The sequence below is a fragment of the Pongo abelii genome, chromosome 16, assembly GCF_028885655.2.
Source record: "Pongo abelii isolate AG06213 chromosome 16, NHGRI_mPonAbe1-v2.0_pri, whole genome shotgun sequence".
Taxonomy (NCBI): Eukaryota; Metazoa; Chordata; class Mammalia; order Primates; family Hominidae; genus Pongo; species Pongo abelii.
In genome coordinates, this window is record NC_072001.2 from 92237035 (window position 1) to 92264364 (window position 27330).

Here is a 27330-nt window from a genome sequence, read left to right on the forward strand (position 1 = left end):
AGTATCTGTTCATGACTTACTGGACATTTTCAAAACCAACCCCTCACCATAAATAGTGCACTTTGGGAGGCTGAGGCAGATGGATCACTTGAGGCCAGAAGTTCGAGACAAGCCTGGCCATCATGGCAAAACCCTGTCTCTTCTAAACAAAAATTAGCTGGCACACGCCTGTAATCCCAGCTATTCAGGAGGCTGAGGCACGAGGATCACTTGAACCCGGGAGGCAGAGGTCATGCCACTACACTCCAGCCTGGGCAACAGAGCAAGACTCTGTCTGAAAAAAAAAAAAAAAAATCCTGTTTTAGCTAAGGTTCTGGCTTCTGAACTGCTTGTTCTTGATTCTTATTAGCTCTCTCTTTAGATTATATATGCATACATAAACAATAAACACATAAAATATGCATCTGTATATGCACAAATATTTGGGATGTTATAAGCAAATAAATTGTAATATGTTTTAATGGGAAATAACCAAAAATTATATCTATCATCTCACCATAACTATAATTTTCTGTTTCTTCAAACTACCCTTCTGTCTTTATCAATGTATACATAGTTTTTATTTATTGCAGTCATAGCATGTATATCTATGGTGATTTATTTAAATAACTTTATATTCACCAGCATAAAGATGTTTAATCTTTTTAAGAGCCACATTGCTGTTACTACTCTGTTATAGTTTATTTAACCATTTATCTTTGTAGGACATATGGATTGTTTAAAGTTTTTCAGCGTTTTAAATAACAATGCTGTGAATACTGTGTCTTGTACATAGAATTATTTTCTCTTGAATGACCTTGGAGTAAATGCCCAGTAAAATTGCGGAGTCAACATTTTTTATGCATATTTGTACATCTTGTCAGATTGACCTCCAGCAAGGTCATTCCAGTTACATTGCCACTGGTAACATGCAAGGGCACTGTCTCCTATAAGGGCAAGTAAGGGAAGGTCACAGGTACGGAAGCATGAACAGGTATACCTGCTTTGTGCCAAGCAGGGTGCTGGGTGCCCTGAGTTCATTTCCTCTTCTGTATTCACACCCACAGCTGAAGATACCCATTTTACAGACTCCGTTCTGTTCAGCAGTTTGATCAGTAGCTTGAAAATACAGGTGAATTCGGCCAAGCGCAGTAACTCAAGCCTGTAACCTCAGCACTTTGGGAGGCCAAGGCAGGCAGATCTTGAGGTCAGGAGATTGAGACCATCCTAGCTAACACGGTGAAACCCCATCTCTACTAAAAATACAAAAAAGTAGCCGGGCGTGGTGGCAGGCATCTGTAGTCCCAGCTACTTGGGAGGCTGAGGCAGGAGAATGGTGTGAACCTGGGAGGTGGAGCTTGCAGTGAGCCGAGATCGCACCACTGCACTCCAGCCTGGGCGACAGAGTGAGACTCCGTCTCAAAAAAAAAAAAAAAAAAAAAAAAAAATAGGTGAATGTCCAGATTTACATTTAGCATAGGCACAGGGGGACTAGTGAGTATGTGGGAGACAGAATTGGACCCAAAAGTCAGAAATAGGCCAAATCAAACACAAAGAAAACAATGGGGAATAATGGTAATGTCCTGTGCTTGGATATATAGATTGTCTATATAAGTAGAAGATGGGGAGGCATGGCTTGGCTTCAGGGCCAGGTTGGAGATTTGGGAGCACTAACAGTACAGTGTGAACACTTACTGTGTGCCAATGGGAACACTTAATGTGCATCAGACACAATACTGATGTCACATGTAGGCACAATCTCTTTTATCTCCACAGCAACCCATGGGACCGTAAAATTCTGATGAAAAAACTGAGGCACAGAGAGGTTAAGTGATTTGGGCAAGGGCACAGAGCCAGTAAGTAGAAGAGCTAAGAGAGGAGCCTGGATCTGGCTGCCGGAATCATCTCAGAGATAGCAGAGTAACTGGGTCTGTATGGTCTAGTCCTCCCAGCTCCAGAGTGCTGTACTGTTGGGGCTGTAGGCCAAAGAGACCAGATTGGAAGGCGTTACCACACCAAGTCAGAGGAGACCAGCAGCCAAAGAGCAGAGAAGAATAGGTTAAGTGCAGGCCTTGCTCCCAGAGAGTACCTGGGTCAGGAGACAGGCTCTGGATCCGATGCCCCAGCACTGCCACTGATGCTGTGTGGCTCGAGCAGTTTCTTAAACTCAGTTCCAGATTCTTCAGCTGCAGTAAGGTGGAGCTACAATTAAATGTGGGTTACTGAGGACTTGGTAGGCAGTTGATTACATATAGTAAACATTTATTGTATGTTAGGTTCATTCTTTTTGTTTTGTTTTGTTTTGTTTTTTTGAGGCAGAGTCTCACTGTGTCACCCAGGAGGGAGTGAAGTAGTGCAATCATGGCTCATTTAAGCCTCAACCTCCCAGACTCAAGCGAGCTTCCCACCTCATTTTTTAATTTTTTGTAGAGACAAGGTCTCACTATGTTGTCCAGGCTGGTCTCGAACTCCTGAGCTCAAGCGATCCACCCGCTTCGCCCTCCCAAAGAGCTGGGATTACAAACGTGAGCCACCGTGCCAGCCAGGTTTATTCTTATTCAAATACTTGAAGGTATATTCATGTTGGTGAGAGATTAACCGTGCTCTTTGTGACCCAGATAAGGAAGATGTGTTCTGCCGGGGAGATGCGAGTATCGTTAAAGAATTACAATACAAGGCTGGGCACGGTGGCTCATGCCTGTCATCCCAGCACTTTGGGAGGCTGAGGCGGACAGATTACCTGAGGTCAGGAGTTTGAGACCAGCCTGGCCAACATGGTGAAACCCTGTGTCTACTACAAATACAAAAATTAGCCGGGCATGGTGGCAGGCACCTGTAATCCCAGCTAATTGGGAGCCTGAGGCAGGAGAATCACTTGAACCCAGGAGGCGGAGGTTGCAGTGAGCCAAGATCACACCACTGCACTTCAGCCTGAGCGACAGAACGAGACTCTATCTCAAAAAAAAAAAAAAAAGGAATTACAATACAGTGTGATGAGTGGACTAATACAGCGGGCCTGGCGAAGGTGCCGCAGCAGCGGGCCCGGCGAAGGTGCCGCAGCGGCGGGCCTGGCGAAGGTGCCGCAGCAGCGGGCCCGGTGAAGGTGCCGCAGCAGCATGGAGAAACTAGCCTGGATCTATGGGCGAGGAGTCAAGTTGTGGGAGGAAGAATTCTCCCAGGAAGGGCATTTGAGCTGGGTTCTCAAAGATGAGCTCCTAACTAGAGGCACTCATAAACAGTTGGAGTTTGTAGACAGGGGAGTGGGCTATGGAAGGGCAACCCATGCAGAAGAGCAGCATTCACAGCTGCCTTAAGAGCACTGTATGTTTGGGCTGAGGAGCTGCCTGTGAGCATGAAAAACCCTTGGAGATGAGGTGAATCCATCAGGGGAGAGCTTCAGGCCCCCAGTTTTGAAAATTAACTATCTCCTTTAATTTGTGGATGGTGGTGTTACATTTTATTTCATCAGAATTTTAGAAGTAAATTTCTGTAGTTTATTATACTTTAGAAATGTTCTAGAAAGACAGGTGACCTAGAAAAAAAATGGGTGTCTTCTTCTAGCCATACTATTTGTTTTTTGTGTGTATCAGTACATGTTTTACTTGTTAATAATTTCTTTTAACCATTGGAGGATAAGCTCAAACAAATAGGACCTTAAAAAGGTCAGAAATCCAGAATTTGGATGCTTTGTTGAAATGTAAAAATTAAAACATCTTTGGTAGCTTCAAAGAGCCTAGAGAGAGAAAGCGCTAGTGTTTCGTTAGGTGCTATTGATGTAATTTTAGTTTAAAATAAAGTTTTTAATAAATGTTTTCCTGGGCTGGTGGAAAAGGAGCAATCCTTCACCAAAGGTGGCCGAACACGTTAGAGCAAAGCCCATGTTTGTTACTTTTGACTGGTCAATTGAGGCAGGTCCACAGTTAACATGCTAGAACTGGAAACCTTTTATCATAGTTAATCGTGTCCTCATGTAAGTGTGTTAGTTGTTGATATGTGGGCTTTCTATACTTTAGTACAAAGATCTTTGTCAACTTTTGTTTCTACACCCAGTACTGTTCTCAATTTTTGATTATTGTTGCCTTGCAATATGGCCTGATATCTGATGGTACCAACCCTGACTCATGGCTATTTCAGAGTATGCTCTTGTCTGCCTACCTATTTTTTTCATTTGAACCGCAGAATTATCGTGTCAAGTTCCATGTTGAGTTTTTGTCTTATTAGTCAAGATGGACTAGATTATGCTATGGAAACAACTTGGATCTCAGCGGTTTAAAACAATTATTTCTGTCCATACTATCCATCCATTATGGCTTAGCTGAGGGGCCTCTGTGTCTCCATGATTATGGTCCTCACCCAAGGAACCAGGCCCATGGAGCAGCTACCTGCTGGAACATTGCAGAGGGTGGGAAGAGTGTGGCTCTTGAAGCTTCTCCTCAGAAATGACAGAGGTCACTCCTGGTCACAATTTATTGGTCAAAGTACAGTACACGACCAAGCCTAACTTTAGTGGGGTCGGGGAGATGCATCCTTCCTAGAGATGGGAAGTAGTTATTGGTGGTGAACTCTTGCACAGTTTATGACAATTTCTGAAGGGGAACTTTAATTTATAAATTAATGTGGAAAATTTTATAATAACTTTTTTCATCCAGGAGCATGACCTTTTCCTGCAAGTCTTCCTTTATTTCTACCTAAAAGAACTTCTAGTTCTCTTTGTGTAGGTCAGTTTGTTGTCACACTAGAATTTCCCATGGGAGCTTTTAAAAGATACCAGTGCCAGTGGCTTACCTCTCGGGGAGTCTAAGGTACAGCCAAGGTTTTTCAGAGCCACAGATACAGGTTTTATTCCTTGTTCCCTCTTTAGTTTTTTTTTTTTTAATTTTTGCTTTTTTACTTTTTATTACAGACATTTCAAAATATGCAGAAGTAGGGAGAATAGTAGAGTAAACCCCAGTGTACCCTTTACCCAACCTCAACAATTGTTCAACTCATGGCCAATCTTGTTTCCTTTACGCCCTTCTTGCATCCCCTCTCAAAGATTATTTTGTTTTATTTTAATTTAATTTAATTAATTTATTTATTTTCTGAGACAGGGCCTCACTCTGTTGCCCAGGCTGGAGTGCAATGGTGCAATCTCAGCTCACTGCAACCTCTGCCTCCTGGGTTCAAGTGATTCTCCTGCCTCAGCCTCCCTAGTAGCTGGGATTATAAGCACCCGCCACCACACCCAGCTAATTTTTGTATTTTTAGCAGAGACAGGGTTTCACCATGTCGGCCAGGCTGGTGTCGAACTCTTGACCTCAGGTGATCCACCCATCTCGGCCTCCCAAAGTGCTGGGATTACAGGCATGAGCCACTGCACCCAGCCTCAAAGATTATTTTGAAGCTATCCCCAGACAGCCTATCCAGTTTCATCTGTGACTATTTCCAGTGTGTATCACTAAGATACATAGGCTCTTTGTAAACTGTCTTCATTTGTTAGGACTGCCATATCAAAATACTACAGTGGGCATGGCTTATACAAGAGCAATTTATTTTCTCACAGTTCTGGGGCCTAGAAGTCCCAGATCAAGGTGTCAGCAGGGTTGGTTTCTTCTGAGACCTCTCTTCTTGGCTTATAGATGACTGTTTTCTTGCTGTGGATTCACACTACCATCACCTGTGTCTCTGGTATCTGTCTGTGTCCTAATCTCCTCTTCTTAAAAGGACACCAGTCATCCTGAATTAGGGCCCACCCTAACAACCACATTTTGGCTTAATTACATCTTTAAAAGCCTTATCTCCAAATATAGTCACATTCTGAGGTACGGGGGTTAGGACTTCAGCATATGAATCTTGGGAGAGACACCTTTCAGCCCATAACATAACAGAAGCACAATGGCATCATCACAACGGAAACACTTAAAACAGTACTCCTCAAGAGCAATTCAATTTCCCCATTGTCTTCCTGCTTTTTTTCCCGTTTTAATTCGTTTGTTCAGTTTAGGATCCAAGTCAGGTCCATATATTGCAATTGGCTGATAGGTCTCTTATGCCACTTTTCAATCTCCTTCCACGCATTTTTAATAGGTCCCCAACCAAGTAAGCCTCTTCCAGGTGGGGTCACTGGATGTGACATTGGGGGAGCTCTCTGGATCCCCAGGACATACTGCAGTCCACCATCAGGCCCCCTGTTCCCACCCTGAGTGTATGGAAATTCCAGGCACTGAACTCCAGTGCCTGCTAATCCCAGGACTGCCCAGGTTCTGTCTGGAAGGCCCTTCTGTGGTCTTCACTTGGCTTCTGTTTGTCACTCACGTCTCAACCAAGATGTCACCCTCTCAGAGAGCCCTTCCTTGACTCCTCTCCCTCATCTAAAGTCCCCCCCCAACCCCAGTCATTATCTAATGCCCCTCCTTACTTTCTTCAAGCCACTTAAGATTTGAAATTAAGGATTTGTTTTCATAATGTGTGAAATTATTTGTTTATTTGCCTATCGTCTGTCTCTCCATCCCAAAAGTTCACTCCATGAGAGCAGGCAGTTTTTGCGCTCCCTGCTGTAGCTCCCCAGTGTCTAGAATCCTGCTTGGACCGTAGAAAGCACTCACTGCATCAGTGTTTACTGAATGCCTACTGAGATGGGAACTGACAGTTTGTGGATGTAAGATGATACTTTACAAACTAGTACATCCCAAACCATTGTGCCCTATATGTGAGTCTTCCCTTAGGCAAATTGCCTCTCTTTTGAGCAGATGCCAGGCATTCAAGTCACTGTGAATACCCTTTGGGCTTTTTGCAACTGTGATCTTGACCAGAAGAAAACTAAAGAGCTCATTAACATGAAACTCTATATTCTTCTTTTCCTGTTATGCACCTGCCTCAGATTTCTCTGAGAAAATTATAAAGGATCTTTTCCCATTTATCAACCCAACTCTGTTCCAAACCACATAAGCTTTGCTAATGTGATTAGAAATTGTTGAAAACAGATCTGCCTTGCACAGAATTTCCTAAATGGATAATTATGCATTCTTGTGACTTAGAACCCTTCGTGCTGCCTTTGAAAGATAAATTCGTTAAGGAAAATTCTTCATGACAGCAGTTACCATTTATCTCACTCTAATGAGTGCCAGGCATGTGCTTTCACATTACTTCACTTGATCCTTACTGCCTCAGAGGTAGGTTTTAATTAGTATCCCCACTTCGCAGGCTTAGGGAGGTTAAGTACCTTGCCCTGAGTCATGCGACTAGTGAGTGGCAGAACCAGCCTTCAATCAGTGATTCTTAACCCCAACTCAATACCACCTCTGTGGTAGTGTTCATTTCCTATTTAGGATACTGTTCATTAGAATACAGAGGAGCAGGTGTCATGTTTGAGTATTTAAAAAGACTTTTTCCCCACTTTGGTGGTAGTGGTCATTACTGTTCTGATAGCTGTCACTTACATAGCATTTGCTGTGTGCCAGGCACTGTTCTGAATACTTTGTAGGATATATTAAATCAGTCACACCCCTTTTACAGGTGAGGAAACTGAGGCCCGGCAAGGATGACTAACTTGCTCTAAATCACAGAGTTAATGAGTGGGCAGCCCAGGCTTCAAACACAGGCAGTCTCGCAGTCTAGTCCTAGAATCCATGCTCCTGAACAGCAGGCTCCATTGCCTCTCCATGTAAGAGACTAAGGAGTGAGGAAATAGTTCCCAGTCAGATACATTTTAGGTTTAAGGCAAAAGAGCATCCAACAGCATCTCAGAGCCACAGAAATGGACCTGTGGGTTTGGTCTTTGATCTTTTGTTCAGCCAGCATCCTCCAGACAATGATGGGGCCAGCCTCTGCGATGGGAATACAGGTGTGAATTCGAGTCCCTGCCTTCAGGAAGATCCCAGTCTATGAGGAACTCTCACCATCTAGTTGGGGAAGGAGGGTGCACAGTCACAGTCGGTCTAAGCTTATTGGCTAGGTTTGTCCAAAAGGAATATTTACCAACAGCAACCTTTTCACAGACAGGGACCAGATCTGCATTTTTAATTTTTATATTATTGTGTGTTAATCTCCTCCATCTAGTGTATCACTTAGAGAGAGATGGTCAGGAAAGGCCTGCAGCGGGAGAGAACCTGTGCTTTAGAGTCCAACAGCTGAAGGTTTGACTGCCTGGTCGAGAAAGCTGAGAAAGGCTGTTAAGAAATTTGGCCGTAAGTCCCGGCGTGGTGGCTCACACCTGTAATCTCAGCACTTTGGGACGCCCAGGCGGGCAGATCACTTGAGGCCAGGAGTTCGAGACCAGCCTGATAGAACATGGTGAAACCTCGTCTCTACTAAAAATAAAAAAAGCCAGGTGTGATGATACACACCTGTAATCTCAGCTACTTGGGAGGCGAAGGCAGGAGAATCGCTTGAGCCCGGGAGTGCGGTGAGCCAAGATCACGCCACTGCACTCCAGCCTAGGCGACAGAGACTGACCCTGTCTTTAAAAAAAAAAAAAAAAAAAATGGCAATAATACAAAAGTGCGCGGCATAGAGTCCAGCAAATACCAGTAAACAATAACGATTATCATCTTCATTGGCCCTTCACTCTAACTTTGTGTTTTCTGTGAGCTACCTTAGAGGAGAAAAGGTAAACATTTACTTGAACTGTTAAACGACCTTACCTCTGCATCCAGTTCATACAGTTGACCTCATGTGAACTTTGGAATTTCTGCAAGGACCAGTTTAAGAACCTGCTCGTGTTGAGCATAAAATTCTTCCTTCTTTGAGCTCAGTCTGAGTTACAGCTCTGTGTACAGGGATGTCGGCTGTGGTGATTATTCCGCAGTATGCAATGCTTGCTTTCCAGCTGGACAACCTTCAGTATTGGCCTCCTGGCCAAATCTGTTTGGGCCACACGCCTCCAGCTCAAAGCTACTGGCTTCTATATTCAGAGCCAGCCCTTAAAATCAGTACTGGAAAGATGTTTTTACTGTAGTACATGCTACATTTTAACCTTCTAAAAAATGTTTTTGTTTTTTTTTTTAATTCCTCACCACTTACTTTTGTATAGTTCATAAATTCTTTAAACTGGAAAATATTAAATATGTCTCTTTTGATAAAGACATTAGCTAACCTGAGTAAAAATAAATGTGAAGAACACCTATAAGAGTAAAGTTTACCAAACTGTCTTAAATTTCTTATTGTGCCCAGAGAGGTGGCATGCACTTGTAATCTCAGCTACTCAGGAGACTAAGGCAGGAGGATAGCTTGAGGGTAGGAGTTCAAGACCAGCTGGGCAACATAGCAAGTTCTTGTCTCTAAAAAAAAATTTTTTTTTAAGTAATAGGGTACTCTACTGGGTCAGGCCAGGTAAACAACCCTGTCATGTAGGTGAAGTCAATAACACTTGGAAATAAAGGAAGATGAAGAAGTCATGAAGATTTTCTTGAAGTGTATTTATTATAAAGACCCTAATCTTTAATCGGAGCACTGCAGCAGTAGACATGTTGGCTTACTCTTTATTGACTTAATTGATTTTCGAAACTAAACAATGTTTGGAATGTGAGTGTTTTTGTCAGTGATTCTGTAGGGGCCCAGTGAATTCAGGCAGCATTCTGCTGCTTCTGTCTCTCTTTGGCCACGTGCCTTATCCCAACAGTCCAGTATTCACGTTCAGAGCAAAGAAGAGGTAGATCAAATCCACTAGCCAAAGAATAAACTGAAAACCAGAATTTTCTAGCTTGTGGTTATTCTGGCCTCCATATCATACCTTCATATCTTGAAAGTTTTATCACCAGAAAGTCAAGAGCCAAGTAACAAGTAACAAAGGATCTTATTAGTTTGATCTTGATTTAAAGAGAGAAAAAAATAGGATTAAAAACAATATCTTCTATGTCAAGTGAAAGGAATAAAAATAACCTGGCTTTGGCTCCCCGAAGGTAACTGAGTCCCTTAGGATCATGAGCCTTCTAAGAACTTAGCACCCATCTCCCACCAAAACACCAAGCTGGGGCATCTGGCATTGAAAATGTCCTCGAATATTTAAATGGCTTTTTCCTGTGAGTTTAAACAGGGAAGAAGTGGGCCCTTCCCTTATTTCTAAACCCTTGACTCTGGCATTAGACATCAAGCTGTGAGGAAGTACCTGAAATCACAGCATTGTATTCTCTTGCTGGGAGGAAGAACTCTTTAATGTCCAACTGGGTTTAATACAGGAACTTTTTTTTGTTTTTTAAACTATCTTTTGGATTAAGGCTGCAGTGAACCGTGATCATGCCACTGCACTCCAGCCTGGGCGACAGAGTGAGACCCTGTCTCAAAAACAAAACAAAAATTATCTCTTAGGCCGAGGTGGGCGGATCACGAGGTCAGGAGATCGAGACCATCCTGGCTAACATGGTGAAACCCCGTCTCTACTAAAAATACAAAAAAATTAGCCGGGCGTGGTGGTGGGCGCCTGTAGTCCCAGCTACTCGGGAGGCTGAGGCAGGAGAATGGCGTGAACCCGGGAGGCGGAGCTTGCAGTAAGCCGAGATCGCGCCACTGCACTCCAGACTAGGCGACAGAGCGAGACTCTGTCTCAAAAAAAAAAAAAAAAAAAAATTATCTCTTGGGCTGGGTACAGTGGCTCACACCCTTAATCACAGTGAGACCTCATTTCTACAAAAAATAAAAATAAATTAGCTGGGCGTGGTGGCTCATGTCTATAGTCCTGGCTACTCTAGAAGCTGTGCCCAGGAGTTCAAGGCTACATTGAGCTGTGATCATGCCACTGCACAGCCTGAGCTACAGAGTGAGACCCTATCTCTTAAAACAAACAAACGTATATACAAACAGTCTTTTGGAACCTCAAGGTAAGGTCAGAAAACTCGGTCTTGCTTAGAGGACAGGACTTCAGTTTTAGAAGGGAGGGAAACCCCCCTCCATCTAATTTCACATTCCAATTGAGACACTTTTGAGAGTAAAAAGGGACTTTATTAATAAACGTTATAATTAATAACTTTATTAATAACTGCATCAGAACAATAAATTCCAGGACCCTCTTGGAGAGACTAGGATGTAGGGTTACCTACCTTTAGCATGCTGTAGAGATCACCCACGATGCAAGACATCTCACTGTAAGAGTTTCAGGCAGTGATTTTTAAGGAACTTCTATTTTGTTTTTACTGCTTAATATCTTACAATCTTCCATTAGATCATAAACATAGGTGTTTCCCAGCATGGCACATGTATACATATGTAACTAACCTGCACATTGTGCACATGTACCCTAAAACTTAAAGTATAATAATAATAATAATAATAAATAAAATAAAAATAAACATAGGTGTTTCGATAAGCTTCTCATATCTACCATTTTCATTGTTGTAGACTCAATTGTGAATTGTATTCATAGTTATGAATTGTGTTGCCTCTGCATTAAACAGTTGAGTTTTATAATGGCAGAAGGGCACAGTGGGAAGGGAGGAGGAAGAGATGGGTGAAGGGAGAGAGAGAACGTGAAAGCGAAGGTATTGAGTTTGCAGAACTCAGACATGTAGTAAAACACCTGGCAAGATCGTCTGCTGAGAGCCAGGGGCCAGGAGCTTCAGGAAGTGTGTCAGGGAGTCATATCCGCAGCAGAACAGTGGCCAAGAGTGATGAGTTCTGCACTTTCAGGATGATATCTGAGTACTTAAACCTTTAGCCGTAAGAGGGCAGTTTTAGGCATCCTATACCTGGGGAAACAAAGCTGAAAACACTCGTTTTTTAAAATCCTTATTTCAGAGATAAGGACAAGGCCAACTAATTTGATAGCACAAAGGGGCCTTAACTTTATTTCTATAACTATTGTATTCCTGGATGACTCAGCTTTACGATAGTTTCCCCTTGATTTAAGAAATGACTCACATACTTTTACTATGGAAGTGACAGGGGCTGCTAGGCCCCTAACCGCCCACCTGTCAGCGAGCCATGTCGTTAGCTTAACTGTATTTTTCTCTTAGGCTAAACTTAGTGGGAAAGATATTCAAGTACCTCTTTCATGTCCCCTGCTTACTCATGCTGGCGAGTACTGCGTGCCTTCATTCCAGACGATTCAAACTTCCTTCTTATCCACCTGACATTTTGTGGCACATCCACAGATGCCAGGCATGGGCCTGGCACGGAACATACAGAGATGACTCAGAGTCTCCATCCACAAGGAACACCAAGTCTCGGGTCCCTGTATTTTAGCCTATTTAGTCATGCTAGTGTCATATGGGGAAGTGGTTGTTGAAATAATAGCTTTCAGGCAGCCTTTGCCTTGTCCTTCTTCAGGTGTAGGGGCTTGAGAAAAAGGTGAGGGGTCTTTCCTGCTCCCAGCAAGTTGCCTTTCCAAAATGGCCCTGTAATACTCATCTAAGGCCCAGCTAGTGTTTTAGATTTCATCTTACTTTAAAAAGCAGCAGCAAGATTATATAGTTACCTAGTGCTAATCCCATAAGAATTAAATACATAGAGCCTCATTTAAAAACAGATTAATGGAGCTGTTAGTAATAACAGGCCAGGGAGAGGCTCCCAGGCACTAAAGGTGTTTGGTAACTGACATCAGGGGAGATCCCAGGAGGACCTTCCAGAAGGCTGATCCTGGAGCTGGGCACCATGTCTTTGCCCTTCCCTTGCATGGGAGAGGTGGCATCTCTTCACAGAACATCCAGCAGTCTGTCTGACATCAGGCAGGATTGGCCCTTTATCCAGATCAGATGTGTTTGGATTTAATTAAATTGAGGTTCCCAAAGTGCCTACACAATTAGCTGTAATTGCTCCTCAGTAGTGTAGCAAATCTGAGTTTTGTAACTGTCCCAATGACATCTGAACATCTGCTCTAGGTCTCAAATAATTAGTCTCAAACCTGAGTAACAATAGATGGGTCTAAAAGGAATCAAAGCTGGGTGCAGTGGCTCACACCTGTAATCCCAGCACTTTGGGAAAGGAAGCCAAGGTGGGCAGATCTCTTGAGCTCAGAAGTTCGAGACCAGCCTGGGCAACATAGTGGAACCTCCCAGGCAAGTTCCCCCATCTCTACAAAAAAATCAGAAAGTAGCTGGGTTTGGTGGCATGTGCCTGTAGTCCCAGCTACTCAAGAGGCTAAGGTGGAAGGATGTCTTGAGCTTGGGGAGGTCAAGACTGCAGTGAGCTATGATCATGCCACTGTACTCCAGCCTAGGGAGACAGAGGGAGACCGTCTCAAAAAAATAAGAATAAAAATAATAAAAGGAATCAAATTGTTGTGGGGAGTAAGATGTTTAATAATTGAAGCATAAATCTCTGCAGTACTATTACCTAAGTAGATCTGTGATATAAGGCAAGGGGCTTGGGCTTTGGGGTTGACATGGTCCAAAGTCTAGCGTTGGACTTTGAGTAGACACGGTCGTGAGTAGACATGGCCCTACTCATTATGTGAGGGTGGACAAGTCATTTCATGTCTTTAAATCTTCTTCCTTGTCTGTGTTTAAGTTCCTAGCAGAGAGGCTGAACATTGTACGTCTTTTGTTTCATCCATTCATTTAGGTAACACTGATTGAGTGCCCCAAGTATCTGGCCTCACAGATACAGTGGTGAACAAGAGCAAGAATATCTTTGCTTCATGGAGTTTATGATCTAATAGAGTCTCATTCAATGTTGGAACAAAACATAAAGATATAATTAGCTAAGAGATGACAAAATTAGGCAGAAACCTTAGGAAGTGGTGGAGAAGTAAATATTTAATAACAATTTAAAATAAGTTTTTCAGTACTATTTCTTAGGCAGGCAAATAAAGTCCCCAGCACAAACCATTGCTCCAGCATGAGTGATATGTTGGGTGTCTTTAGCATAGTCGAAACTGGCCTGAGGAAATTTAAACATCTTTTTTTTCCCCTTATTTTTTTGCTAGATTTTAAAACTGGTTAGATTCATATTTAAAAAGAAATAAATACACATGAGAAAAACAGTCAAACTGTGCCAAAGGCTACATACAATGAGTGAAACTAGATCTTTTTCCTACCCTAGACCCCCAGTTTTTCTCCCCAGGAAATCAATGTCTGCTGCAATTTTCCAGTGAATATACAATCAGATGTGTGTGTATGTAATCCCTTAAAACCCAAGCAAACACGGGAGAGGGTGCCAGCCCCACTGTTTCACCCCTTGTTTTTATCCCTTAAGATGGCTCAGAGCCATTCCATGTCAGATCAGATTTTTTTTTTTTTTTTTGGAGACGGGGTCTCACTCTGTCACTCAGACTGGAGTGTAGTGGCACAATCTTGGCTCACTGCAACCTCCCTTCGCAGGCTCAAGCGATTCTCCCACCTCAGCCTCCCAAGTAGCTGGGACTACAGGCACGTGTTACCACTGCCTGGATAATTTTTGTATTTTTAGCAGATACAGGGTTTCACCATGTTGGCCAGGCTGGTCTTGAACTCCTGACCTCAAATGATCCACCCGCCTCAGCCTCCCAAAGTGCTGGGATTACAAGCATGAGCCACCGCGCCCGGCCAGATTCATCCTTTTTCACCACAGTGTAGTCATTCATTTAACCAGTCCTCTACTGATGGAAATTTAGGTTGTTTCCAAACCTTTGCTGCTACAAACACCAAAATGCTGCAGTGAACATTCTTGCATGTACATGTTTACATACATATGCAGTATAAAGTCCCCAAAGGCAGAATTACTAGACCAAAGGTTTGTACTTTAAAAAACATGAACAGATGTTACCACATTGCCTTCCAAGGCCTATACCAATGTGTACTCCCTCATCAGTGGATGGACCAGAGGGCCTGTTACCCGTACTCCTTCCAGTCCTGGGTGTTGGCAAACTTCATCTTTTCTAACATGGGCAGTGGAAAATGATTTCTAAGTGTCATTTTAACTTGCATCTATTTAACAATGAGTGACATGAAGCATCTTTTCGAGCTGCACTTTTAAAAGACAAAAGAGGCTGGGCGCAGTGGCTCACACCTGTAATCCCAGCACTTCGGGAGGCTGAGGCGGGCGGATCACGAGGTCAGGAGTTCAAGACCAGCCTGGCCAACATGGTGAAACCCCGTCTCTACTAAAAATACAAAAATTAGCCCGGCATGGTGGTGGGCGCCTGTAATCCCAGCTACTCAGGAGGCTGAGGCAGGAGAATCGTTTGAACCTGGGAGGCAGAGGTTGCAGTGAGCCAAGATCGCACCATTGCACTCCAGCCTGGGCAACGAGCAAAACTCCATCTCCAAAAAAAAAAAAAAAAAAAGAAAATTAAAGATTTCATCCAGCTTTTCTGTCAACTAGGACAATGGTTCTCAACGTGTGGTCTCTGGACCAACAACGTCAGCATCACCTGAGAACTTGTTAGAAAAGCAAATTCTCAGCCCACCCAGACCAGTGGAATCAGAATCTCTGGAGGTGGGGTCCTGCAAGCTCATTTCAGCAAGCCCTCTGTTTAGGCCCCACCCCCTTGAGTTTCTGATTCTGTGGGTTTGGGGTGAGGTCCAAGAATGTGCATTTGAACCAGTTCCCAGGCAATGCTGATGCTGCTTGCTCAGGGGCCACACTCTGAGAACCACTGAGCTAGAGCATCATTCTTGCAGTAATATATAACCTCCGTGCAGCTTTTCCAATTCACTCTTTACAAGAAAGATTACCAGAAAGCAATTACATATATTTAAAGGTATTTAAATTTTCTTTTTGTTAGGTATTAGTGGATCTACAGGAAGCGCCTGGTTGTGTTGAACGGGGATGTGCTACCTGTGGAAACCTTGCTTTGAGGAAATGTTTGGAAAACTGCCACCAGGCTAAGCTTCCGAAAGGCTAAGCAGCGCCCCCATCTGTGAAGGTTGTTTACTGCAAGTAGAAAGGAAGGGGAGTCTGAAAAGGGGTGGCCCGGAGATGAGAGAGTGCTTCAAAAAAATGCCTTCTCGTATTGGTCTGAGCTGGAGAGAGCCTTGTTCCTTAGAGCAGTGTTCCACAGCCACAGTGGTTGCACCTGAGGATGTTGTAGAAGAACACCCATGGCCAGATCCCACCCCCAGATGTTCTGATTTAACGAAGCTGGGGAGGGCCCAGGCATTAGTATGGTTGTTTTAGAAGCTCCCCAGGTGTTTGGCTTTAAGGCTATTTCTTTAACTCTCTCAATGATTCAGTAAGCCATTTAATACCCTATAATAAATATTTTTCCTGCGTTAAAAAAAATCCCCAGGTGATTCTAATGTGCAATGAAGTCGAAGAACACTAGAGAAAACCCTAAATTTTAGATCAGCTACATTCTTGTTTAGATATATTTTTAATTGTGATAAAATGTACATAACAAAATTTCATCCTAACCATTTTTAAGTGTACAGTTCAGTAGTGTTAAGTATATTGATTGTTTTGCAGCCAATCTCCAGAATTTTTTCACCTTGCAAAACTAAAACTATACCCATTAAACAATAACTCCCTATCCCCTCTCCCTAGCCCCTGGCAACCACCATTCTATTTTCCATCTATAAGTTTTACTAGTCCAGGTATGTCACATAAGTAGGATCCTACAGTATTTGTCCTTTTGTGAGTGATTTACTTCATGTAGCATAATGTCCTCAAGGTTCTTCCATGCTGTAGCATGTGACGGGATGTCTTTCCCTTTTAAAGCTGAATAATATTGCATTGTACACATGTACCACATTGCGCTTATCCGTTCATCCATCAAGGCACACTTGGGTTGGTTCCACTTTTTGACTATTGTGAATAATGCTGCTATAAACATGGGTATACTTACATATTTTTAAAAGAAAAAATAATTAGAGTCAGTTATAGCCATTAACATTGAATGCTTATTATGCTCTGGACCCTGATCTAAGCTGTTGATGTATATCACTTTATTCAGATCTCTAAACAACTCTACGAAGTCTTTACTCTTATTACTTCCATTTCACAGATGATGAACCAGACCTAGGAGAGTTTGGTAACTTACCCGAGGTAACAGTATTTTGCACAGTTTCCTCACTACAAAAATTGTCTGGGTTGTTTGTTGAAAGTTCCCATTCCCAGGCCTCATCCTATTCCTGTAGGTTCTCCTTTCTATTCCAGAAAGGAGCCTGGAAGCTGAAGATTTTCCCTGTATACGGGGGTTACTTGTCATCAAAGAGAAATTGACAACATTTGGGGCCACTAAGTGGTAGGCCCAAGCAGTCTGGCCACAGAGCCTTTTCACGTAGCCATGAGGCCAGGCTGCTCCTTTAAGGCCTGGTTTTCAGTGCCTGTTAGGGCCCAAGGGAGGTGAACAAATGTCTCCTGTGGGATTTCTACATTTTTTATTTGTTGCATGGTGTAGAAGCTGCTATCAGCTAATTGCTCATTGTGCTCCCAGCTGTTTTTTTGCACATCCCCTTTTTTACATCACTGCTTCATTTTGAAATCCGGCATTCCCTGGAGGCATAATATTCCTTCCATTGCTACCTTCTTAAAAAGAGAAACTTGGCCAGGGCAGTGGCTCACGCCTGTAATCCCAGCACTTTGGGAGGCAGAGGCAGGCAGATCACCTGAGGTCAGGAGTTCAAGACCAGACTGGCCAACAAGACAAAACCCTGTCTCTACTAAAAATACAAAAATTAGCTGGACATGGTGGCACATGCCTGTAACCCCAGCTACTCAGGGGGCTGAGGCAGGAGGATCACTTGAACCCGAGAGGCAGAGGCTGTAGTGAGCCAAGATTGTGCCACTGCACTCCAGCCTGGGTGACAGAGTAAGACTCTGTCTCAAAAACAAACAAAAAGAAACTTGAATGAATCTGACTTAGGTGGGGACAACAGTCTGGCATTTCACATTCCAAAGTTAAGAGTTCAAGGATCTTTCCGGACCAGGTTTTTGTTCGTTCCCTGTCCTCAGGGCCCATTCAGAGGCCTTGTCATCAGAATCCACTCAATTCAGCAACTTTTATTGAAGGTCTGCAAACTGCCCCAGCTTCTGCTGAGTGTAAGAGGGAGAAAAATAGGCAACTTGATCCTCTACTATCTCACTGGAGAGGGAGATGGGCTGCCTTCTCAAAGTTGGTGCCTGGGTCCTGCTGTTTGGGAGGAAGCAGCTCTTGGCCCAGTTTTTCCCTTAGTTTTAAGCATCTCTTGCTTAAGCTCCTTCTAAGCCCCCAGCATTTCCAGATCATGATTATTAGTCAAAAGTATAGGGGATACTATCTGGGAGGAGGCACGAGGAGGCCTCCAGGGGTGTCAAAAATATTCTGCGTCTTCATCTGGGCAATGCTTACCTGGGTATAAGTGTGTAAAACTTCATTGATTGTGCATTTTCCTGTATGTATGTTATACCCCATTAAAAATAAAAAAGAATAGGGCAGTTTCAAGTGTATTGATGCATAATATTGCCAGACATATTGTAAAGGGAAAAAATGAGGCACCAAACAATGTGTATGTTACCACTGGTATTTTTAGAAAGAATATAGGAAACTTACCTTTCACTCCATCTTTTGCAGCATTTGAATTTTCTCCCATGGGCATGAATTACCTACTCAAAAACAAAGTCACTGTAGATTCCTGGGCTTGGCCCCCATCTTACAGAATCAGCTTCTCTGGAGTTGAGGTCCAGGAATGCTCATTTCTAACACCCTCTCCAGGTGATTCTATGCACGCTGCAGCTTAAGAACCACATGGGGTTGTGCCGGCCTGGCTTAGGCTACATCCTACTACAAAAGGAAGACAGATATAAGGGGAGTTTACCCCAGGCTCAAAAGATACTTTCCCCCATGGCTTGATGATTAGGGAAGGAGCTGTTCAACTCTATTAAGAATGCCAAAACCTCTGAGCTGGTGCCAAAGTCAACAACTCCCGTTTCCATTGTAAATCCGTACTCTTCTCATGCCAGTCTATTTTGTATGTGCTTTGCGTCGACATCCTTAACTTTCCATGTTAGATTTTAAATTGGCTCCCTACAGAGTTTGGGGTTGGGCCTTAGAAGGATGTGATGAATCCCTTCACTTGTAATATGGCCATTCACCTCCTCCTCTTAGCAAAGCTGCTGAGACATAACATGGCTTCAATAACTTCCCAAGGGGACCCCAGCTGAGATCATCCCTCCTGGGCAAATGAGGCCCAAACACCGTCTCTGTTCAGAGGTCTCCTCTGTGTATTTTTGAATGAGCCTGCCTCCCTTGGCACCCTGTCCCTACGTCACCAAGAACGTTTTACCCTAAACGTACAGAGCATCCTGGCAGTCCCTCTGGACCGAAGTTTATCTTTCCTCTCCTTTCCAACTCTGTCAAGAAGATTCTGTAAATAACATCCACTTGCTACTTTTCTTAACACCATGAATCATCATACACATGGGTATAGCATCCCAATTTGTAGCCTAGGAAGCTAATCTCAAAGGATTTTGCTCTTGCATTTATTTATTTATTTACTTACTTACCTTATTTTATTTTATTTTATTTTATTGAGACAGGGTCTCACTCTGTCACCCAGGCTGGAGTGCAGTGATGCGATCTTGGCTCACTGTAGCCTCTGCCTCCCCGGCTCAAGGGATCCTCTTGCCTCAGCCTCCCAAGTAGCGGGGACTACAGGGACACACCTGTAGTGTGTAGAGATGGGGTCTTGCCATTTTGTCCAGGCTGGCCTAGCTTTTATTTAGGTCTGTGTGTGAGCATACGTGCTCATGCACACCCTGAAATCGGCTTTGATATCTATGAGCATCTAGACAGGGTTCTTGTGACCTACCTTTTAAGAAGCATTGTACATTTGATACATGGTACCTCCACTCTTGGGCACTGCTGAGGCCTTGTTTCCTCTTATCCCAAGGGGCATCTGGGAACTTCTCTCTGGATAGCCAAAGAGTAGTGTCTGTCTGTCTCTCTTTCCACACACATCCCCACACACACACACATATATATTTCTCTCTCTTTTAGTATACTGGCACCCATTTAGTAACGTTCCAGCTTGCATTTTCTCCAGATACGATGCACCTGAAATGATTGAGCAATCTCACCCTTTTGCCCACAGGCTGCACATGGGAATTTGGAGCCATGGTGAACTACATCAAGAAGACATATCCCCTGACCCAGCTGGTCGTCGTGGGCTTCAGCCTGGGTGGTAACATCGTGTGCAAATACTTGGGGGAGACTCAGGCAAATCAAGAGAAGGTCCTGTGCTGCGTCAGCGTGTGCCAGGGGTACAGTGCACTGAGGTGAGTCATCTCCGCCTTCCATCAGGGCCTTCAGTTAGCCCTTATTTATAGAGATGCCCCGACGCACAACACACTGTTCTGCGAAGACCGGGGAACACTGTGGCCGACTGAGTAGAAGCTTCTGAGTCTTGGACTCACCTTGTTTTGTTTGCATATCATACATTGGAGTTGCCCCATCAGACCCTTTAAGCCTGGGATATGCAGCTGCATTTTGGGATCAGATCTGTAACTGGAGAAGTCAATTGATAGTTGCTGTCTCCCTAGGGAATCTCTGTCAGGTGACTTAATTTGTTCAGGCTTCAGGAGTTTTTATAGAAATGTGGATTAATGAAAGAGCACAGAGGACTGGCAAGCTGGGATCTGAAAGCTGGGCCTTAGGATCCCAAATCCCTCCTTCCTGCAAGAGCTGGGTCTCAGATGGCATCTGGAAGGGATCTGTAGAAATCATTTAATCAGTGTCCTCACCTTTAAGTATTTGTCTCCCTCAGGCATCCCAGGCATCATCACAAAGGAGTTGATCTAATAGGTCAAGCTTTCTCCCACCCCTTAGTCTCTTGCCAGTAGATACCCCACAGGATGAGTCCTGGGAGGGCATGGTCATCTGCCCTGATTCCCCTCAAGATCACTGCTGTCCCAGGTCTCTCGAGAGTCACCACACTCACACTATACACACACATCTCTCCAGGCTCTTCAAATACATTCGTATTTTTTTCTGTACCCTTCATGGTGTTTTTGTATTACAAATGATATAACCAGTTATTAAAAATCTTCTGAAAAAATTTGAAACACACAGGAAAGTTTAAAAACACCTCTCTATTGATCCAGTCTAATGCCAAACAGTCCTTATCGTTATTCAAAGAATCTTTTCCTTTTGCCTCACCCGTATATCTCATGCTGCAGTTTCAACATACCTTGTTACTTTCTGATGGATAGAGGCTATCTATATTATTTCTAAAAATACATATTACTGGAATTTAAAGCCAGCACACCCAAAAGACACATGTGGGCCCAGGATTCAGCCTCTCCCTATGAGGCTTAAAGCTGGCTGAAAAAGATGATCTAAATGTACCCACGATAGACATGAGAAACATCTCTGATGAAACCCTTCCTGAGTCCCAGGGCCAAGGTCTGGGTTCTATTTTTCCTTGCCAGCAGTATGGGGATGATGATAATAAGCAGTACCTACCTCATAGCACCACTGAGAGTCAAATGAGTTGATGCATATGAAGTGCTTAGAACAGTGCCCAGCATGCAGAACATAAGCCACTATTCATTTTCATTATTGTCATCATCATCATTCACTGTAAAATGAAGGAGGTGGGTTCGATCAGCGGATCACAAAGACCAGTCCAGTGAACTAGTGACTGCCTCACTTCATAAGGAATCACTTGGAGGATCACGTTAGAAAGAAATTCTGTTTCTTGGGCCCCACCCTTGGAGATTTTGATTCATGAAGTTGGAGGCATGGGACCTCAGAAATCTGAATTTTGGATACATTTCATAGGCGAGTTTTCATGTTTAGTTACGTTTAGCAGTCCCTGGGGTTAGTGACCTCAGTGGTCTCTCCAGCTCTCACGTCCCAGGACCAGGCTAGTCCCCCATCTTCCTACCGGGAATCTTTTCCTTCACTCCTCTGGACACTGGGGAGTCAGCTGAGAGGACATGTGCCTTTATCTTGGTGTGACTAGAAATATCCAACTCCCAACTCATAGCCACGTGTAACCAGAATTAACCAAAGTCCTGTCGGGCCCAGTCACTGGGATAAGAAAGACATGAGCAAGGGGCCTACCCCAGGATCCAAGGGAGCAGAACTAGGACGTTTGTTTTGTTTTCTTTTTTTTCAATGCACAAAATCTTAAAATGACAATCCCTTCATCTCATTTTGCTGCAGTAGCGCCATCTGCTGTCAGCAAGAGCACATGATTGACGCAGCAAACTAAGGTGTTTGAACTAAGGCAAAGAAGGCTCAAGAAGCTAGGAAACTAAAATCTGTGAGGTGCTATACATTTTGCAGACCTAGCCTGCACAGCCTCTTCCTTGAGACCTCAGAGGGCTTCATACACATAACTAACTATTGGCACACCAACCTCATGCAATAAGGAGCAAGTTGCAACTTTATTGTCTGGAGCACAGATAACTAACTTGTCCAGGCTAAGATCATGTGGTCCTGCATATGGGAACTGGCACCAGGTCAGAGAGACACCGTTGTCCTGTGTGTGCTGGTGCAAGGCTCAGGCACCCTCAACATTTAAACCAGATCTATGGAATAAATGGAGCACAGTTCCTTACTTTAAACCAGTATAAACTTTTTTTTTCCTGCCAAGGCTTGAGGGCGATGAGCCTTTCAGCACTGGGATGGTGGCAGCTGCATAAGTGCTTCCCATCACACCAAGGTGGAGCCGGGGAGGCCCGTCTGCCTCTGCAGGGGCCACACGAGAGTTCATGTATCTGGCAAATCTCTCCTAGCTGAGTCTGGAGACCCGCTTCCTCAGTGAACCCCTCCCTCTGGCTTCTCCTCCCGTAGCTCATCTCCCGTCTAGCCAGAGCCAGTTGAAGGCTCAGAGAGAAGCCAGCCACCCGCTTGCTGTAGTTAGCAAAGTCTAGCTGCTGCTAAACTAGCTCACCTTTTACCTAAATGTGCTGAACCACTGAAGGAGGGACACAAATGCCCTGAAATCACCTGGTATCCAGCAGACTTTAACATGTTCCCTCAGCATAAACAGCTGCCAACCCGCCTGGGGACTGTGTGTGGTGAGACGTCCTCCTAGATAATAGGGACACAGCCTTAAACAAGGCTAATTCTTTGCCTTCATGGAGCTTAAAGAAAATGGGGAGGGAAGCATTTTTGGTCTGGTTTCAGGTAAGAGAAATTCTTTCCCAAGAAAGCCCGCAACAATCTTATGTTACAGAATTGACCAATAATAATAAAACTAAAACAAAAGCATTTTATTGCAGTTTGGGTGTAAAAGAGAGTCTGTATCTGAGGACCTCACAGCACTTAAGACAACAGAGTGATATTTACAAAGCCACAAAGCAACAAATACATGTTACTAAGATATTACACATTAGGCATATGGGTGCCAAGGAGGTCCTCAGTCAAGTGGGGGGTCCGTGAGGAGGGATTTCTGAAGGAGGCGAGGGTGAGGAGGACAGTAGCACAGGGCCTAGGCCAGTGGCAGAAGCCTCTTACAGCAGGGGTCCCAACTGCTGTTAGGAACCGGGCCACACAGCAGGAGGTGAGCGGTGGGCGGGTCACAGTGGGCAAAGCAGTAGGGAAGCAGTGGGTGAACCTTCATCTGTATTTAGTTTCATTCCCCATTGATCACATTACTGCCTGAGTTCCGCCTTCTGTCAGATCAGCAGTGTCATTAGATTCTCACAGGAGGATGAACCTTATTGTGAACTGTGCGTGTGAGGGATAGTTTGCACACTTCTTATGAGAATCTAATATCTGATGATCTGTCATTGTCTCCCATCACCCCCAGATGGGACTGTCTAGTTGCAGGAAAATAAGCTCAGGGATCTCACTGATTCTATGTTGTGGTGAGTTGTATAATTATTTCATTCTGTATGATAATGTAATAATAGTAGGGAAAAGGTGCATCATAAATGTAATGTGCTTGGATCATCCTGAAGCCATCCCCCTGCCCCTGCCTTCCCTAGTCTGTGGACAAATTGTCTTCCACAAAGCCAGTCCCAAGCACCGCTGCCTTACAAGACAGTAGAGGAATTATCAGAGGAGTGTTTCAAATCTCCTTAAAGGCACATTATACTCCGGGCTAAGTGAATGTGTTAGCATCACTAAGACCTGACCACCTGAACATCCTAGCATTCTTTGAGCAAGGCCTTCCTGCCATGGGGCAGAGGCAGGTACCACTTTTCCTGCCAAATGGTGGGGATATTGTCTCTTTTGCTTTTGATGGGCAAACTTCAGGCTAGAGATGAGTTTATGGCAAAAGCAAATATTATTCATAAAGTTCCCCCAGAGACTGGGACTTTCCTAAAATTTGTTTTTATAGTTGAAGAGCTACAAAATACAGTAACTTTGTGCCATCAGTAATTTTGAATCACAGCCAAACAAAGAGGGGGAAACTGCAGCATTTAAATGAGACTCTATGGACAGAACTTCACCCTGGGAAACAGCTCAGCTTTTCCACCACTGGGTTGTGAAGTTGACCTGACCCCATGGTTGCCCTTAGTGCCTTGGGGCTTTTTGTGGGTTTTTTTGTTGTTGTTAATTTTTTTTATCAGAATAATGAGAGACTCTAACTCATTCCTGTAAAAGTACATCCTGTAAAAGGAAAAGATTCTGATAAGGAAGAAAGGGGCTTGGTAGGTGGCCATCCCTACTCTAGTCTGAAGTCCATCTTTCTGCCCCATCCTTCCACCCCAGCGGAACTAACAAAGCCCAGCCTGGCAGGTACCAAAAACTCTTGGCCCACTCCCTTGTGTGGTACAAACATGGTTTTCTTCTGCTCACACTCAAGCTGAACTAGCTGGAGATGATGACCTCTCTACAGATTGACTCTGCCCCTGAAGGTCAACCTGCTACCAGCCCAGAACCTTCTGGCTGGGTCTTTTGGGTCCAGAGGCTCTACCATCCCTCCTTCCAGAGGCCCGGCTGTTCAAGGCAGGAGCCCTGTCTTGGGCTTGGCCAGCCTGCCTAGGATCATGCCCCCTTCCTCTCTCTGCGGGCTGGGCTGGTCCTGGTTTTGTCCCCACTGCAGGATTACTCTCTTATAGTGCCCAAATTGGAAATAATCCACATGTCCAGCATGGGAGATAGTTAAATAAGTTAATAATATACCAACTCAGTGGGAAACAAGGCAGCTTTTATTTTAAAAAATCAAGAAAAATATGTAACATGACAGAATGTATATATTAAAAGTAGGGAAGGGCCGGGTGCAGTGGCTCATGCCTGTAATCCCAGCACTTTGGGAGGCCAAGGCAGGCAGATCACAAGGTCAGGAGTTCGAGACCAGCCTGACCAACATGCTGAAACACCGTCTCTACTAGAAATACAAAAATTAGCCAGGTGTGGTGGTGCGCACCTGTAATCCCAGCTACTTAGGAGGCTGAGGCAGGAGAATCTCTTGAACCCCGGAGGCGGAGGTTGCAGTGAGCCGAGATCATGCCATTATTGCACTCCAGCCTGGGGGACAGAGCGAGACTCTGTCTCAAAAAAAAAAAAAAAATTAAGATGATAAATTTTATGTTATGTATTTTTATCATAATTTTTTAAAAACATGACTGTATATAGGCAAAACCTGGAAAGAAATCCCCTCCTTCTACAAGTTAAAATACTTCTTAGGTTCATGTGATAGCATTATGGGAAAGTACTTAATGTACTTTATTCTTAAGGTTTCATTAGCATATTGCTTTCAAGGTATGTTTTTAGTATCGTCTACATCCACATCCCATTAATTCATCTCCAATCTTAATTCATACTGCCCTTGCCTTTTTCCCTTTTTGGAGTGTTAAGGTCATGCTTGCCCATCCCACTCTTACAGAACCTCATTCTCATTCTCCATATTTTTTCAAAGACCACAGGAAAGCTGTTTCACTATTCTCATAGTCTCTCAGCACTCTGAGACATAATTTATTTGAGCCAGGAGGTCTGAATTCACTTGGGTATTAGATGCATTCTTTCCCCAGTTCATTCTCTTCTGACTTTAATTCCTTTTCATCAGTACTTGGTCCACTCACTTTGCAAAATACGAACTGGAAAGCTGAGCCTTCTCTAAGCAGTTACCCCAGCAGCATAGTGGCTGGCTCAGCTCTTCCTTGCCCAAGTGATTGCTCTGAAGCTAATTGCAAATACCTGTTCGTTGGGACCCTCTTCTGAAGAATTAAAATCCATTGCCTTCCACAACACCTTATAAAATTCTTTTAACAGTCCAAAGAGAAATCTCTCACTAGAAAATGGCTGTGAAACCAGTATGGGTAATATTTTATTATAATTTAATGTTACATTGATTAGAAATGAAGGCATTTTCAGGGAATTCTATTTATTTTGGTAATAGATCAATGGATGAACAAAGTTCTTTAAAAATCCGTATGGATTATTCTCAAATAAGACTCCCAGTGAAACTATACTGGGTTTGGGGGTTAATTTTCTCTTCTCATTTGTGATTATCACTTCTTGAGAGTTTTGCAACTTTCAGAAGGCATCTTTCCTTTTGGAGTCATCCTGGTTCTTTCTGAAGTTTTGAAACCTACCCTCCTTCCAACAAGATTCACTCTGAATTATGCAAAGCCATTCCCTCCCTGTAATTCTGACCGAGCTGCCCCTCTCAGGGTTCCACACTTCTCTCCTGTGTCCTCAGCCATTTTATCCTGGTGGAACAATATCTGGCCCAGCCTGGGGAGCAGTTCCTGCCACCCCTTCTCTCTTCTGGAGAACATAGCTATCTAGAGGCAAGTCAAGAACTTGGATATTCAGGCCAGGTGAAGTGCCTCACGCCTGTAATTCCAACACTTTGGAAGGAGGCAGAGACCAGGAGATCACTTAGGGTCAGGAGTTCTAGACCACCCTGGCCAACATGATAAAACCCCGTATTCTACTAAAAAAATACAAAAAATTAACTGGGCATGATGGCGCACACCTGTAGTCCCAGCTACTCGGGAGTCTGAAGCAGGAGAATTGCTTAAACCCGGGAGGTGACGGTTGCAGTGAGCTTAGATCACACCACTGCACTCCAGCCTGAGCAACAGAGTGAGACTCCATCTCAAAAAACAAAAACAAAAAAAGAACTTGGATAGCCAAGTAAGGTATTCATGCAGTGTCTAGAGAGCTAAACTCCCCTGGTTTCGTGTCCATTTTGTGATTTGCATCTAAAATCGAACCCCGGTGTAGCCACTACCAGCTCCAACAACACTGAACTCATACCCCCATCTTGTTTCCTCTATACCCATCCATTCAACCACTCCCTCAGAAACTACATTCTTTTAAAGCAAGTTGCAGATATCATTTCATCTGTAAGTAGTTCACTAGGTAGCTCTAAAAGACTCTAAGGACTTTTTCTTAAACATAACCACAAATACCATTATCATCCAAAAAATTAGCAATAATTCCCTAATAGCATCCCATTTCTAGTCAGTGTCCAGATTTCCTTGATTGTCTCATGGAAGTGTTGTTTGTTTATTTGTTTGTTTGTTTTGCCAGTTGGCTTGTTTGAATCAGGATCCACATACTGCCTCCATGTGCATTTATTGATTTGTCTATGTTTCTTTCAGTCTGTAGGTTACCCTTTCTTTTATTGCCTTTCA

At 43.7% G+C, this 27330-nt stretch overlaps 1 protein-coding gene across 2 annotated transcripts in view; it reads left to right on the forward strand.

Moving 5' to 3' along the window:
* The window catches only part of ABHD2 (abhydrolase domain containing 2, acylglycerol lipase), a 114487-nt gene that overhangs the window by 67824 nt on the left and 19333 nt on the right, over nucleotides 1–27330 (forward strand). For both annotated transcript variants that reach the window (XM_024232396.3, XM_024232394.3), the window contains one exon: nucleotides 19878–20061. In XM_024232396.3, the coding sequence (XP_024088164.1) occupies nucleotides 19878–20061 (184 nt within the window). The remainder of the gene's footprint in view (nucleotides 1–19877; nucleotides 20062–27330) is intronic.